General features: G+C 36.1%; 1 protein-coding gene across 3 annotated transcripts in view; it reads left to right on the top strand.

The window, feature by feature from the left end:
• The window catches only part of fam13b (family with sequence similarity 13 member B), a 73,014-nt gene that overhangs the window by 6,280 nt on the left and 48,381 nt on the right, over positions 1-18,353 (top strand). For all 3 annotated transcript variants that reach the window (XM_056472300.1, XM_056472299.1, XM_056472301.1), the window contains exons 2-5: positions 9,866-10,028; positions 10,533-10,713; positions 15,315-15,524; positions 15,755-15,932. In XM_056472300.1, the coding sequence (XP_056328275.1) occupies positions 10,563-10,713; positions 15,315-15,524; positions 15,755-15,932 (539 nt within the window). In that variant the 5' untranslated portion in view covers positions 9,866-10,028; positions 10,533-10,562. The remainder of the gene's footprint in view (positions 1-9,865; positions 10,029-10,532; positions 10,714-15,314; positions 15,525-15,754; positions 15,933-18,353) is intronic.

Below are 18,353 nucleotides of genomic sequence, written 5' to 3'. Positions count from 1 at the left end.
AGTTGTATTCTGATGTCATCACTTTACTGTGCATTAACGACCAGGACAAATTTAAAGTATTCAAGTCCACCGTTCCAAGCATATACGATTTAGCATTTTAACCAACGTTACAGTAGGCCTAATATTATTATTGTTTATTATTCATATGTTTGAGAATTAATAATAATAATAGCCTACTCATATTAACCTTTATTTTGCATCGACAGAATTGTGAGAAATTCGTGATCTTGATTTGTCTCATTTTAGCCAGAATTGTACAACCCTACTGTTGCCTGTATGACTGAAATGGGGTATTTGTAGCTTTTTCCACATTGCAACAACAAAATCTGAGATTGTGATCGTACCAACTCTGGTGCATATAATCTTCCCATATGATCTATCATTGCTTGACATTGCAGCCCACCATTATCAATATATGACGTATTCAAACAAACATACACATGAAAAAACACCTCTTTATATGAGAGAACGATGATCTGATTCTAAACACAAATGAACTGAAACTGTCTTTTGCCATAAATAGCCAAACGAAACAAACAAGACTCATACATAGGCATGGGCCGGTTTAAGATTCTGATGGTATGATAGCCTTGGATAAAAATATCACGGTATTGTGATCACTGCTCTAAAATATATTCTATTTAAATGTCAGGGTAAAAAAATAAAAACTTTTTCCCCCCTTTAAAAACAATATATTTTATTTTTTTAAAGATTTATGATATTTTGGAGCAGTAAACATGTCAGACTTCTGCTGTCTTCGTTTGTTTCGAAAACACAGATTTCTTTACAATTTAAAAACAGCATCTTTGGATATTTTTTTCTGCTGGAGATACTGTTGTCCTAACAAATAAATAAAATGTCAATAAAAAAATCTTACACACACCCTAGGAATGGTATTACAGAAAATTTTGGCGGTTTTAAAACCTTGACTTTTCCAAACCGCGGTATACCTTGAAAATGGTTATCGTCCCATATCTATTTTTTAATGCTCACAAATATGGAGATTCTGACTTAAATTTTTATGTGTTTGTTTGTCCCGTGCATTCTCACATATTTAAAAAATACTTGAATCTTTCAGACAAATTGTAGGTACTACATCCTTGAAAAGCAAATCAGCTGATGAGCCCACACCCTAACCCAAATCATTAGGCCATTTTCTTTAAAGTGTTTTTCAAAGGGAAAATACTTAATGCCCTCGATGTAATTTACTGAATTATTTTAAAACTCTGGGTCAGTCTTATATCACCTGTATAGATTGCATAATGAGTAAATGTTCTGGGGTTATGCGTTTAACAGTTGTGACCAAAAAAGCTTGTTGAATTGGACATGACTTGATGTGCAGGATTTATAGGAGTTGGTATTTTAGTAGATGTGTCAATATTATCCTAACGATAAAAACCAAAGGCATTTCTAGATTCAGATTCTAGATTTTCTAGAAAGAGGGCATTTCACAGATTCACTTCTAAATACTGAATAATTAATTCTGCATCTCATTTCACGAAATGCGCAATGACTGACGTAGGCTTGATAAAGTTGTTTTCTTAAGTAGTTCATTTGTATTTTGACCCCTGTTGCTCTTTATTGGATCCCTTCAGAATGTTTCAGTGGTTTATTAGCTGTATTTGCCGTTGTTCTTGTTTCCGTTTTAATAAGTAGAGCTGCATTCACTGTTGTCAGGGACCACCACACTTTTAGACTGGCATTTTACTGCAAGTGTACATCTATGGGATAAATATAACCATTTGGAAATTTCCATTCACCCCAGAGCTAGGTAGGAGACTCTCAATCAATAAGTCAATGTCAAAGACAAGCTCAAGTTGTTTTTTTAAAGTGTCAGAGCTCGTCAGTTGTGTGGCCAACTGGTTTTATATGAATAATTTATATTTGCTCTTCTGCTTTCTTTATTTGTGGTTGATTGTTTCACCAATTAGTTTGCAGGCTTAGGCTATGATGAATTATTTAGCCTTTTCAATACATTCACTATTGAGTGTTACGCTTCATACACTCAAAAAAATGACATTTGCAATTTGTTCAATATACTTATTTAAACTTAGCTCAAATGCAATTCTTGAGTTTTTTTGGCGAGGGACAACTTAATTGTTTCATTTTCAATCCACTTAAATTTGTAAATACTAATAAATTAACTTAATCCTTCATGTTTTCCACACACATATTGATTGCGTGGAACCCAGAATGTTTTAGTGTAACTAGGCACTTCACAAAACTATTAAACTATTCCTGCAAATACAGCTTTCCAATGTTACATTTTAACCCGAATTGGTTTTTATGATTGGAATCTACAAAAGACAGTACTGCCATCTTAAAAATTCTAACAAAGTTATATTCAGCATGAACGAGCTCTGAATGTAGCATTAAAATGCCAGACTACATAGAGCTTTATAAAAACAAACCCTTTTTATTCCAAGTTTTAGTTTGTTTATAACCTTTTGCCAAAGGCATCAAAGAAAAACGGTCATCAAAGCAAAAATGTTTATTTAAAAGTTATATTGGAATTGCTTTTAGTTTAGAGCCACAGAAAAATAGCTTTATTCACCATTCATGTACAACACTTTTACTTTCATTTACAGTCTGCATTTCCAAAACACATGTCACCAATGACATACTTTCTTACTATTCATACAAACTCCAATACTTTAATCAGTGTTCATGCATCATGTTAAAGTGATGGGTGTAATGATCTAATATGAATACAGAATTGATTTTGCGGCATGATGGCTCAGTGGTAGAGTCCCTGCTGGGTCAGTAGGCATTTCTGTGTGGAGATTGCATGTTCTCCCTGTGTTCGCATGTGTTTGATTTGGCCCACCATTCCATCTAAAAAAAGAGGGAGAATAATGAGGATGTGGCTGGGGTGAATGCCTTTGACAGAGATGCTTATTTCGATTTGAACGTAACCCTTTGTTTCTTTGTTTTATTGCTGAGCTACAAAAAAAGTCATCTGAAATTAAATGTTTCAATTAAATATTGTAAATGAATCATAATTTAAAATGTAAGTACTGTCTCTTGACAAAAAGCGATGCACAAGACATCTGAGAGCAAATCAAGGCAAAGGTACTATAGGTGCAGGTTGAGTAGTGTTTTCAGCAGAACTCCATTGCAGTACAGTTCTTACTGTAATAATAAGTTTATTATAAAATGTTTAAAATGATACTGCATTAGTTATTATGATTAAAAGCAATATTTTCTAGTTATTTTTAAATATTAATGAATAAATCAGGAAATAACCAATGTCAAATTTAATGTTATACGATGTAGTGTTTGGTTTGCTATATATTCGGCTCACATCCCTTAATCAAGTTTTTGTCCCTTTATAAGAAAAAGTTTGGGCACCCCTGGTCAAAAAACATGCGCTAGGTGAATCGAATAAACTACATTGCCCATAGTGTATGAGTGTGGGTGTGAATAAATGTGTATGGGTGTTTCCCAGTACTGGGTTGCAGCTGGAAGGGCATCCACTGCGTAAAACATAAGTTGGAATAGTTGGCGGTTAATTCCACTGTGGTGACCTCTGAAATAGAGACTAAGTCGAAAGAAAATGAATGATAAATGAGTTGATTCTGAACTTTTAAGAATTAATTAGGAATTGCTAGATAAAGAATCGAGATTCTTTTTTTTTTTTTTTCCTCCCCTTATCGTGGTTAAGGCCCCGTTTACACTGTCAGGTCTTGATGCCCAATTCCAATTTGTTGCCTATGTCTGATTTTTTTTTTTTTGTCCATTTAACGTTCTTTTAATTGTGACCCATATCTGATTCATGTATTTACGTTTGCCATATGTCGCGCATGTGTAAAGGCGGGTTCTAGCATCTGCTCCAAACTAGCCACAATGGAAGAAGTTGTCTTTCTTTTAGCTCTGCAAAATATGCGAAGTTCGTCCAACTTTAAAATGATTTTAAGGTGGAGGACGAGGGAAAGGGCCGTCATCACAGCTTGCGCCTATGGTTTATATATGGTGTCCTCCACCATTCAGAGGAATTTGTGCGTACGAGAGAGATTTCAGGTCTGGTGGGAGCAAATTGTGGTGGACTTTAATGAGGAGCAGTGGGTCCGATATTTTAGGGTGAGCACACACGCGCTCTTCCTTCTACATCATTAAACCTTGGAGAAGTACCACATTGTCACAAGTTTAATGATGTACAAAACGGAATGCCTCAATAAATCCGATCTGCCTGTTTGCATGATAGTCGCATTGTCATATATCTGATTTATTTCCACATATAAAGGAGGCCTGAAAGTGATCTCTGAATATCCGAATGCAGTCGTTTTTTTCGTGTTTACACAGATCCGATCTGTGTCACATGTAAGCAAAAAATCGGAATTGGGTCACATTTAACGGGCAGTGTAAACGGGGCCAAAATCATTTCAGGTTTTAAATTTTTTTTTTTCCAAACATAATCTTTCTTGAAATACCTTTTAGTATTGCATTAATCATTCCACAATGTGAACTTCTAACTGAAAGCAACACATTTTGTTTTGCCAACGTTATCTTGCGCTGTGTTTTGCATTAGATAAATGCTGCATTAGAGGCACTCCTCTGTTGTCATGACACCCAGCATGCAAGTTGTTTTCTGCCTGGAATCAATACATAATACAACACCATCTCTGCTCTTTTAATGGGTCTATACATGGATAAATAGATTTAGTATTTAAATAAATGCATGAGAAGGTGGACTAGTTCCAATCCAGCGTACAGTTTGCAGATATTTAACACTGATCTAGTTCAATCTGGTTTGAAGTGAATGAATTGCATGCAATTATGGAGAAGCGGAATCAAGAAAGAAAAAGAACTTCTGCATTGCCTTGCAAGACACTGAAAATTAATGTCAAGGGCTTTTTCACAACTAGTGCCATGAACCATTATCAAGATTTGAATTATTTCCTTGACTCCAGAAGCCTTGATTGCCTGTTACTACAAGATTGCTACAATAAAGTGCTTTTCGTAAATTACAGGGTGAGCTCTTCGATCCAGTTTTAACCTTGAGCCTCCTTATAATTGCATATCTTTTTAAAGACGTCCCTAAAGATATCCAGAGTTATTAATTAATCACTGGCTTTTGAGATTTGGCCTGTGTTCTGTAAATGGGCTGATATAATCTCCTTGTTGGGTCATCTTCGGGACACTGTTGTTCTAGGGATTGTTCTGGAATGTTTAAAGCCGCTCTTTGTGTATCTGCTGCATGCTTTTCGGCGACTGCATCTACAAACTGTCCCTGTGACAACAAGTAACCATAGTGAGACGACTAAGTTTTGCAAACATCATGTCACCAAGGAGATGTGGAGATATTTGCCTGCAGAAAATTCCAGCATCGTCCCTTTATGTGTTCTCCAGAGCTCTGAGAAATGAGCCAAGGTCATACTGTGCGCTCTGCTAACAGCCTCAGTGCTGAGCTGCGTTTAGCTGCTACAACAATGGTGAACATTGTGAGTGAAAGGTCATCACGCATGATATGTGGGATTAGAAGTACATCTACTTTCAATTGTCTGTAAACTAAGACATCTGCTGTTAGGGCTCATTTCGCACATCATTCCAATTCGTTTTCGGGACATTTTGTTCTTGTTCCACATGCCTGGTGTCTGGTAGCAAATCTAGCCTAAAGAGGTCTGAAATTTGGCAAGGACAGAATGCTCAAAATGTCATTTTTATGAATGAAAGTACATGTAATAGAGTGCATCTAATGAACTGTAAATACCTGTATAAGGCATTATAGGAGCATTTTTGCCTGAAGTAGAGATGATTGAGATATATATACTGTGTAAAAGCTTGGTGTCTGTTTATTTATTTAATAATACTTTTATTGAGTAGTACTGTTACAAACCCCTGATGTTAGTCTAGGGTATGGCGTTTGACATGTATGTGCAATTAAAATAAATGTATATAACAGTGAATGAAGTGCAAAAGACAACCAAAGTAGATACCCAAAAATGTGACTTTATTTACAATACCAAAAAGTGAACAAAAACAACGAATTAATCAAAAATAAACAAAGTAAGTAAGACAAAAATATACTATTTACAATATATACAACACAGAGACAAATACAAAGATGGGGAAAAACAAGAAAGCTGGCAGAAGGGACACGGGCGGCGCTAAAGAAATGAAAAGATCAAAAACCCAAACTATATCTAACTCCCCAGAAGCATCTAACTAACTAAATATAAGAAAACAAAATAATAAACACGTGAAGAGTGTTCCGAGTCCTAACTATCTGCTCCATCCATCCATCCATCCATCCATCCATCCAAAAATTACAAGAGGTGGTGCTCGCCCCTAACCTAAGGTACTATACAGAAGAGCACTCCTACATGTATGTCACGTGACCTTCTTACCTGTCCGCTTTGTCCAAGCCTCGTAAACAACGTAAACTGAGAAAATGGAATGAAATACGAATAACACACGGATAACGTGCACACAGAAACGAAATGAAAGCAGATACAGGAGAACAGAGCAAGAGAGAGAAAAAAAAAAACACACACAAACAGAGCACAAATAACACAAATATGTAACACTCCCACCCATAAGAACAAATAATATGCTCAATCAGAGATGCCCAAGGGCCTGTAGGCCAAAGTTGGCTCATGGTAACCTTTGATTTAGCACGCCATCCCATCTGAGAAGGGATGGAGAATGATGGGAATGGTGTAGAGAAATTTTATTTAACCTTTTATTTGTTTGTTGCATTGTTAGGCAACAAAAAGCGAACTGAGATTAAATGTTTCAACTTAAATGGTGTCATTTAATCAGATTTAGTTAAAAATGTACATACTGTCACCCGAAGGATATAGGACTTTGGTGAGCAAATCAAGGCAAAGGCAGATTCTGCTTGACTAGTGTATTCAGCATTGAACTTCACTGTTATAAACGTGATTATGTTTTTATTACAATTAGTTATCATTTAAAAAGCTATACAGCATTGGTTAATAGGATAGAAAGTATTGATTTCTGTTTATTTTAAAATTTTATTAAATAAATGAGGAAATTACTGATGGCAATTTAATGTAAAATAGTTTGGTATATTTTTCTTCGGCTCACGGCTAGCAATGATATTTGGTTTTTGGCCCTTCATACGAAAACGTATTGGCACCCCTGCTCTAAATTGATCTAATCAAAACAGTTAATGTTACTGAAGATTTCAAATACAGTACACATTAAATACACTCTTCATTTATATCAATGATTCCTAGGAGGAAAAAAAGTTTTCTCAGAAATTCTAAACCACATAATGGTTTACATAGTAACAGTAAGAAATGTTTCGTACTATTATTGTTAACTTTTATGCAGTTTAATATTTTTGGCTTAACTTCTAAAGAATCATGTGTTGAAAATGTAACTTTACAATCACAATATAAAGGCAATTTTCAATATATACTCAAACTAGTGATTCAATAGATTATATGATCATCTTTCTTAAATTTTTAGAATTGCTTGACATAACTATAACTGTGTTTATGAATAGGTATGGGCTGGTATAAGATTCTGACAGTATGAAAACCTTTGATATAATGGTTTTACTGCTCTAAAATATGTTCTTCTGGGTAAAAAAAAAAAAACAACAAATTTTTTTATGGTATTGAACACAAGATATTATATTTTAAGAAACATTTAAAATATTTTGTAACAGTAAACATGTCAGGTTAAATAATTAAAACAAAAATCATTGACCTGCTATCTTAATTAGATTACAAAACAGATTTCTTGAACTTGAAAAAAACATCTTTGGGTATATCTTTTTTTTTTATATATAAAGTAAGTCGCTGCACTGTTTAGGTGCATAGCACATAGCAGCATAGGATGTTGGTTTATACATTTGTTTCTTAAATGTTTGCTGAATCATGTCCTGACTAGTAGCTCTTGATGTGAAGGGTCATTTTCTGCTGTTAGAGATACTGTTACCTTAAAAAACTAAATAAAATAATTGTAAAAAACATGTTAAAAAAGCAACAACAAAAAAAACCCTCTTCCTCATATCTTAGGCACGGTATAACAGAACATTTTTGCGGTTTTAAAAACTTGACTTTTCCAAACCACGGTAAACCTTGAAACAGTTATCGTCCCATGTCTATTTTTAAATGCTCACAAATATGGAGATTCTGACTTAAATTTTTATGTGTTTGTTCATTCTAACCCAGAATCGTATTAGTGAGAATATTTGCATACAAAATGAAGTCTTCTGTTCTGTCACATCCTCTTATATGTTGCATCATTCTTGACAACATTCATGACAGTACAGTTTACTGTTAAACTTTGCAGTTAATCAGTGGATATGTGCCCTGAACTGTGTTTAGTGTGATCAATTCAACTGCGATCAGTTAAACTCTACATTTAAACAGAAAGTATGTACCTGAAATTCTTAATAATTCAGTATAGGGGTGGGCGGTACACCGGTGTCATAGTCATCACCGGTGTGACATTGCGCCACGACATGGATTTTCTAATACCGTCAATACCGTAATAAATCAATTATTTACATCAATAATAGCTAATTCTAAATAATAAGGCATTCAATTTTCTTCAAACGTTCAGTTGTGGTCTGAATACCTGTCCTTATACTACAGGGCTCGAAATTGCAACCATTTTGGTCGCATGAGCGCCCGAAATGTAATCTATGCGCCCTCATAATATATTTGGGAGCATTTGTGCGACTGAATATAATGGTTGTAGAGCAATCTAAATTTGATTTTCTCTAAAAACTTGCTGAATCGCTCTACTCTGCCGCTGTATTGGTTCATATTAGCTGTCAATCACTCAACGCTTCCTGCTGTCAGATAACAGGGAGCTTTTGTTACCGCAGGAAATGCAAACGGCTGAAGAGTGAAAAGTGCACAGGTTTGCAAACCTCACCTAAAGTTATAATAATAATAATGGCGCAGATGACAGCGATCATAACATGAGGTAAATGTTGATCCGCCAGCTGAGATCAATCGAGTGTTTTCGGAGAAGGTGCCTGAATCTTGATGCGTTGCATTCACCGCGTGTTCAGAGCAAATGTTCGCTAAATATAAAGTCTAATACTGTAGACATCATCGTCAAAGAATCTCGCCTTTACTAAGTTTACACTGAAACTACAGCTCATAACAGAGCGGTATTGCGCCGGTGGTCATCATGAGAATCCTGCTCTGTCTGCTTAAAAATTGGTGCGGCTGAAACACAGAGAAATGAAGATCAGCTCATAACAAGACTGAGCATTTAAAATGACCCAAACCAAAACTTTTAAAGAGTGATAGAAGTGAGACTTTCTTTTGTCTGTTCTTCCTTGAGATGTATATTATTTTGCTATTGAAAGTAATACCATGATATTATACCGTCACCGTTCAAAAGATGAAAAATACCGTGATATTAATTTTAGGTCAGATCACCCACCTCTAATTCAGTATTACTATTTTCTTATTGAATAAATGCAGCCTTTGTAAACATTAGAGATGTCGTTTTTAAAAACGGTTTGCAGTTTATTGCTTGGGTTGGTCATATTACTGGAATTCCTGTTTCCCTGTTTAGATCCTTGGAACACTTATTAACATTCCTTTTACCAAAAAAAAAACATGAAAGAGATATGTCAAGGCTTTCAGTAGCGTGATTGGAAACCTTGTTTTGGATTAAAATTCCACTTAGTATTAAATTGTGTTCGTGTGATGCCAGATGCAGCAGCGTGAGCAGATTGCTGTTTTTTTTTTTCTTCATAATTGAGATTTCAAGTTCAGCAGATATGTTGTTGGGTTTTTTGAGCCTGCAGATGTCCAGTAACTGGATAAGTGTTTTGTAAATTTCCCCAGCTAATATTAATCAGAAGGATTATCATGCGTTTGAATGCATTTGCTGACGCTGCTGTTTTGTGTTTTCTTTTCTCCAGCTTAACCACTAACGTCCTGAACAGGATTTGCGGTCTGTCAATGAGGAACTACAGGCTCATCTTCTGCCACAACCTGAAGCAACCATAGATGAATATTTGGTTTACTACTAGTGAGTGGAGCAGGAGATAAAGTAAACTTCTTGGTGCTTGCTTATACAACAAGGTAAGCGCTGCTGTGACAGAAAATCACCTCATATCACCAATCAAAAAAAAAAAGAAAAGAAGATAAGACAAGAACATCTGCTGTTCTCACGAAAGACATGAGGACAGATCAAGTCCAGACTGTGTTCATTCCTAATCGCATGCAGGTGTAGAGTTGTATTAACAGCACTGGAATAATGATTTGTTATGTTTGTGATGGTATTTGCATGCTGAAAGAGATGACAGCCACCTGCTTCTATCATCAGAATCAGCCTACCGCATCTGACGGCTGTATGAACTTTGCACACGACAGTCACTTACATAAGATCTGCTCATCTAACACGATGATAAGAACCAACACTACCCTAGATGGGAGAGGCCCTGCTTCAATTTTCAGCTTGTTTTGTTTCTTCTGTTCCGGAGTTTTTCGTTTGAACCCGTGCCGCACCCATGATAACGTGTTTGTACAGGGAGGTGACAATTCGGCCAGCCGATGTGACCTTGTTCTTTGCGTATCTATGTGCAGACGGACTGAAGCAGCTCGGCTGTGGAGGCGATGAGGAAGAGCCTCTCTACTTCCCTCAGCGACTCCCTCAGCACGACCAGAGTGTTCGGGATCCCCTTGGAGGAGGTGCAGCACAGCGGACAGCCAGGACATGAGGTCCCCCTGCTGGTCAGGAGCATTGTGGAGTACATTGAAGAGCACGGTGGGTGACTTGGGACCCTCATAATGCTTTACTTTCTTAGTAAGCTTTACAATTTGTCAAAGATAGCAGCATATAAAGCTAATGAAACAGCTTCAGGAATAAAAATGAAGACAGCCCAGAAGACTGAAGATATTTGGCAGTTGAATTTCGTTTTTTAAGGCATTTCTTCTTCATTCAAGGAAGATATCAGTTGTTCAACCAGTAGTAAAAACTGTTTTTTCTTTGCTTATTTCATTTTTTTGAGCAATGGTGTCAAGTCAAATTAGTTTTCAATTATAGTCTGCGCCAATAGCCTAGTGGTTAAGTGGGCCGACATATAGCACCAAGGAGCTCACGGCGACCCGAGTTCGATTCTTGGCTCGAGGTCCTATGCCGATCCTTTCCCTCTCTTTGCTCCCAATGCTTTCCTGTCTGTCCTTCACTGTCCTATCACATTAAAGGTCAAAACCCCTAAAAAAATTATTATAAACAATCAATAAAACTTTATATTGTAGACAAGTTAGTTAGTTTGTTAGTTAACCTTTCTAGCTTCATTAGTATTTTATCAAGTTGTGTATCAAATATACCAAAAGTCTGATGCTTGGGGTTGGTACTTTGTTTTAAAATAAATACTTATTTAATTATTTCTTTTTCACAAAGAAAATTAAAATATAAATATGCAGTTAATCTAAATTGACCATAAAAATATTTGTAATTGTACAGAAAAGTCAAATATATGTTGTTTAATACGTCAAAGAATCTTGATATGAAATGTTTCTTGATCACCAAAACTTGCCATTTTGGAAGGAACACGTAACATTGAAGCATGGGGTAATGGCTGCTTTGCCAAATTGTAAAACCTATTATACTTTCTTTTAACCCTTATGTGCTGTTCCGGATCAATCTCAGGTTATTGTCAGTCTTAATTTGGCCTCAACATTCTCTGTGTTTCAGCAAATGGAATGATTTTTGGTGACAAATCTTATTTTGACACATATTTTGGAAAAATGCTTTGAAAATTCTCAAAAATTAAACAATAAACTCTGGGCAAATTTACCACCCTTTCGTTATGTTTGTGGCTGTTTTTGCCCCATTGATTTCCATTATAATTAAATGTTTTGATTGTAAATGCATGACACCATGTAATCATGCATTCTTGATTGTTCCTTGTTTTCCCTGTTGGAATAAGGTAAATGTACACATTTTCACTGTTGACCATTAGTTGCAGTGCAAAAATGTTTAGTTTCTGGATGAAATTTTTATGGCTCTATGAAGTATGGTGTGGGTGTGAGACAGTCCTTTGCACATTTACCTTAAAATGTTTGAGAAAATAAAAAATAAGCAGCTCAGCTCTCAGAATATATTACACATAGTAAGTGTATTTATTCATGCATACTATAATTTGTTATTTTACTCTATAGAACTCCTTAGAAAAGTCAGAAACCTTTGTTGCACAGGACTATCAACAGGGTTAATGCTGCCAACTGATAATCAACACTAAAAATGAAAAGTTTTACCTCTTCTAAACAGGGAAAAATACCAACAATCAAGAATGCATGGTTATTTAGTGTCATGGCTTTTCAATCAAAAAAATGTTGTTATAATTGGAATCAATGGGGCAAAAACAGCCACGAACATAACGAAAGGGTAGTTAATTTGAACAGTACACATGGGTTAAGATTGTAATATGATTATTAATAATATTGAACTAATAGTATTATCATTTCCCAGTGATGGGTTGCAGCTGGAAGGGTATTTGCTGCGTATAACGTATGCTGGATAAGTTGGTGGTTCATTCCGCTCTGGCGACCCCAGATTAATAAAGGGATTAAGGCGAAAAGAAAATGAATAAATTAATTAACAATAGTATTGTCAATAATACATAAGATTAGTTTTTCTGTATTTTTATTAAATTTTTACTGTCAAAAATACTTATCCTGTTAGGAGAGAACTTAAAAAACAAAGTTTTCGACATTTGAGCATGCTAGTGTAATAAATGACATATAACTTGTGTGTAATACTATCCACAAAGCCTGCAATTGTTTGTAAAGCATTTTTAAACTTGCCGCAAGGTTGTGCAACAAATAAGTATATTGGATCAGAAATCTATCTGTAAAGCTACAGCATAAATGATGAAACCACTCTGTAAGCTCCTCTGTTTTCTGCAAGTATCAAACGGACTATGGCATTTACATCTGATAAAGCCAAAAATGTCGCTTGGCCTGATTGTACGATATGAGTAGCCTCCCTGTTCTCTCCGATCAAACACGTACTTCCTTTCTTTCACAACATTACAGAGTTAAAAGTGAAAGAGGAACATTATTCTGCCTGAGGCTTTTATAATGACACCACATTCATAATAAAGAGTCTCTCACCTTCTAATTAACTGTTGAGTGTAGATGCGTAAATGCCAAGTCTTTTCTCTATTACTGGTATTTGCAAAGTGCTGAACTTCTTACTTGCACTTCAGGCATATTATAAATTCTCTTTTTGGCCTTTAAAGAGATGTGAAGGCGACACTCTGAGGATTAAACTGTAGCACAGTTTGAATGTTGGAAATTTTCAGGGCTGTAAATTCCTGGAAAGAGGTTTAACCGCCGCTGTTGTGTTCAAACATCAGCTTTTCCTCTGAGTTCAGCGCACTGGCGTTTGTCCTCTACCGTTTCATACGGAAGGATGTTTTTGTACTGAGGCTAAATTAGACGTAACACATAGCGACGCTGTGGCTTCCTCTCATGCAGTGAAGAGACTTATGTACACACACAGCACACCAGGGGTGGGAACCGAGACAGACCAGCTAATGTAGATTTGCCAATCGAGCTTTTAGGAAGCTTCTGATCTGGCAAACAGTGTGTTTTGAAAGGGCTTTAGTCAGCCTTAAAAATATCCATTATTGCTTTTATTTAAAACATTTGGGTTGAGGAAAGTAAACTTGCTCATTTATGAATTTAACCTGTGTATCAGTTTAAATAAAGGGCACAAATGTACAAAAAACTCATGATAAAAAAATATGTAATGTTTATAAATATATTTTACACATTCCATAAAGTAGATCTCTTTACTGGCAACCATAACTACAAAAAATGTATTCATTTTAAGAAATCATTTTAAATCTGTTAGGTCCATAAATATTTGGACATCAACACAATTCTAACATTTTTGGCTCTTTACACTAACAAAATCCATTTGAAATGAAACGAACAAGGTGTGCTTTAACTCCAGACTGTCAGCTTTAATTCAAGGTTATTGACATCCAAATCAGGTGAACTCTGTAGGAATTACAACAGTTTGCATATGTGCCTCCCACTTGTTAAGGGTCCAAAAGTAATTGGACAATTGGCTTCTAAGCTGTTCCATGGCCAGGTGTGTGTTATTCCCTCATTATCACAATTACAATGAGCAGATAGAGTGTCCGGAGTTTATTTCAAGTATTTGGAATATGTTACTGTCAACTCTCAAGATGAAATTAAAATTTTTATTCAATAGTTTTCTATAACATTTAAATTTGGATGTACTAGTTTTTGGACTGTTATCGTAAGTTATTTTGTTAGTTAAGGTCCAGATTTGGCTTCAGTACTGACTAATCTAATGTATATGCACACATATAATATTGTTCAGCTTCCTATTAAAAACATTAATTTAAAAGATAGATTTTTGAGGGGTGTACTTATATATGCTGAGCACTGTAACAGCACTGTAAAAAAAAATATATATATATCTATATATATATATATATACACACACACATACATGCATACTTACACACATACATTCATTTTCTTTTCAGCTTAGCCCCTTTATTAATCTGGAGTAGCCTCAGCGGAATGAACCACCAACTTATCCAGCATATGTTTTACACAGCTGTGCCCTTCCAGCTGCAACCCATCACTGGGAAACGTCCATACACACTCATTCACACACATACACTGCAGACTATGGATATGTGTCACTGCACCACCATGCTCCCCATATATATAATACATTTTTATGTAACCCTATATTTGTGTGGCTAAGTAGAACTGTTTTGGATTATCAGTCTTGGATAACTCTGTGATCTGAAACAACATTAATTTTGAAGCATTATTATTTTCACAGTATATACTGTACATTTCTCAGAATTTACAAACAAAACTCCTTGAAATATTGTGTTAAATAGTTTTAATGGGTTTCAATGGGTTTAATATTTGTCCCAAACGTCCTCAGAGGAACCTATTTTACAGTGTAAAAAAGAAAGTGAAATATTAAAATTTTACTGAACATGCATATTTTTATCAATGTGAATTCTGTTTGCTTTAATTTAGCCAAAATGGGCACAAAGTTACAATTAGAGACAAAAATCTTTTTTAGATGCACAAGGTTAAAAAATACTCATTTTATTTTTAGATTTTTCTTATTACTTTTTGCATGCCAAGATTTATTATAAATGGTGGACCGAGAGAACAAAGCTGATGTTATCATGCTTACAGATCTGACTAAAGAGATTACGAGTTTAACAAGCAAATTCTCTGCATGCTCAGCTGCTCTGTGCAGTGATTCAGCGATTAACGTCTCTTCTGTCAGATGTTTATACCTTATTCTGCTAGAATGTTTCTCTATGTGACGTGAGCGTTTGTGTGTTATAGGAGGGCTGCATCTGAGTCTGTTTCTAGTGAACGGGAACGCAGAACGCGTGGAATGGCTCAGGCAGCGCTACGACAGTGGAGTTGAAGTCAATCTGGAGAAGGAGGCCGACCTGGCGTCTGCCGTTAGCCTGCTACGCCTCTTCCTGCAGGAGCTCCCAGAGCCCATCATCCCTGCAGGCTTACAGGCACAAATAATGCAGCTCTATCAGGGTAGGTCAAACTTCCGCCATGTCCTTTTCTGAAGCCAGCTGTCCACATTGGCTTAAGATGAATCTCTATGATTTAAAATGCCTGTTTTTACCATCTGGAGTTATAATTGAGTTATAATTGCATCATCAAAGCACCGGTGTTCTTTCACACCTTTACATCACTCTGCTTTCACATCATCAACATTAATAACCGCACGTCCCACTGAACCACCTTCTCATTCTGACCTTTAGATTACAGCATTGAAGAAGAGCTAGGCAGAAACATGAAGTACTTCCTTCAGCAGCTGCCGCAGGTCAATTACAGTTTGCTCCGCTTCCTGTGCCGCTTTCTGTCCGGTGTGGCGTCTCTACAGGAGGAAAGCTGGAGCTTAGGAGCTCTTGCTGCCGTCTTTGGGCCTGACATTTTCCAGTAAGATGCTTTCACCATTTCTGTCCATTTTTGTCAGTTTTTAAAGATGCGTCACAAGAGGCACAAACAGGGTTTTTTCTTTTCCAATACAACACATCCTGTCATTAGCAGACCCACGCAGAATCTTTTTCACAGTTTTGGTTGTGTGGGCAAATCTTAAATATGGTGAAATGATAAATGAAGCAAAGACAAATCTAGAGGGCAGGGTAGAAGATCAATAAAAGCTGACTCCAAAGATAAATCTATAAATAAATATAAACTGAAATGTGTCATATCTGCAGCATTACTGTCACCAAACTGAATAGCAATGAATATATTTGTTATGTCCTTTTAGATGTTAATATTAAACTAAGGGTATTTAACATAACATATAATAGTTGAGTGTGTGTGTGTAACAAATGGAGGGAGAAAGAAATGACTGAAGAACCAAATATCACTGCAATTGTTTATTGCCCATATTTCCAGTGAAAATATATTATACAGTGAAAGAAAAATATTTACAATAAATAAATGATTAATTACCTGGGGGGAGAGGAAGTAGTTAGATGTGCTTAAATCAAAGAAATATATATAACAAAACTCAGTAACTGTTTTCAACAAACTAAACTAAATATGAAAAGAAAAGCATGAAAAGAAACATCTTCAACGTACCAAACGTCTTAACTAAACTACTCTAACTAAAAATAAAACTTAGACAAAGCAGCACATTCTCCTGAACCTAATGAATTAATACATAATATAAATCCCAGTGTTGTATATGTATATCGCGCGACTTACTCACTCCTACAACCTCTCTGAGGTATCACTCAAATGCATCAGTTAACTGGACAAGTTCACAAGCAAACACATTGCACTTTCAGATCTCAAAACTTTAGACAAGAGAATTAAACACAAGCAAAACACATTCTCCCAGACTAGCCTTCGCAAGAGAGACTGTCCTCACAGACACCCAAAGAAAGAGCGAGAGATGGAGAGAGAGAGAGAGATCCCCATTGCAGTTTGGGCTTGGCTTTTAAACGCTACGCCGACCAGCGATTGGTGGCGCAAACCCAGCGTCAGCGGCCAACGTCATCAGCACGAAATGCGGATCCTCCAATGCCGTTCGTACCTGTAACACATGCATGAAACGACACACCCACATACAAACAAGCGCACACACACAAAATACGTTCTGCAAGCAAACGTAACAATATTGAATGTTTTTAAACTAAGGCCCCGTTTACACTAATACATTTTAGTTTTAAAACGTTTTTAAAACCATGTCCACAATGGCGTTTCATCTAGTGTTTCTGAAAAGATCTCAGTCTACACTACACCGCTGAAAACGCACATCACATGACCACACACACACTCTAGCATGCACTACAGCAAGGGTGTCCAAACAGCATCCCGCGGACAATCTGCGGCCACAATCAGTTTTGTGGCAGCCCGTGAGGCTTTTAATAAATGTTGATAGAATCTGGCCCGCTATACAATAATGAACGTAATTCAATAAATAACCACCGGGTGTCGCTATCACATGCCTTCAATTAGGCAGCAGTTCTTACGACGTAAAACTAACCGACCAAACTGAAGAAAACATAATTGATAATCACATTTTGGCAAGCCATGGCGCAACCAAGAAAAAGGAAAATCAGCAGTGAGTGCTGGAAATTTCAGTCTGGTTGGGGCAAAGAATATTTCTTCACAGAGGTCAGGGGGAAATGTGTCTGTTTAATTTGCCAGGAATCAGTTGCAGTAATGAAGGAATGTAAAATTAAAAGACATTATGAAACAAAACTTCAGGCCTTCAGCTCTTACACTGGTGCCAAACGAGATAAAAAAGTAAAACATTTAACAGCTGCCCTATCAGCTCAACAACAGCAGTTGTTTCGTGCTAATAAAGCGCAAGAAAATTCTACGCTGGCTAGTTATAAGGTAGCTCAGTTAATCGCAAGTGGGTGCTTTGAGCACACCTCCCCAGATGAGAGCAGCGCACGTTGGACAGTTCTTCAAGGATCTTCCAATGGATTTCATCTCACTATAGTTGTTGAATGTAATATTTCCTTCATCTTGTTTCTATCTAATGGTCTTTTAAATCTATTAGTTGTTCTCAGGTAACGCATTTTGGCTGAGCACAAAGATAAGTTAATATATTAATTTATGTAACCACGTACTCTGATTCTACATATTAACTGATTTCTTGCCTTTATTTCCTATTTTGTAAAAACTTATTGTATGTTATACTTTTATGAATGCCATTATTGATTATTAAAACTGATATTCAGCAAAAGAGACAGGGTTTGTTTAATATATTTTCCATTAAAATTAAAGGAGGCAGTAATGTTATAGACTCCATTTTGTTATAAATATGCATACAGTGAAGATGATGGTGATATAAATATAAACCTACACGATGCCTCATTTTTGGTGTCTGTTAAG

The sequence above is a fragment of the Danio aesculapii genome, chromosome 14 (genome assembly GCF_903798145.1).
Source record: "Danio aesculapii chromosome 14, fDanAes4.1, whole genome shotgun sequence".
NCBI classification, from domain to species: Eukaryota; Metazoa; Chordata; class Actinopteri; order Cypriniformes; family Danionidae; genus Danio; species Danio aesculapii.
This window is presented reverse-complemented; position numbering and strand designations above follow the sequence as displayed.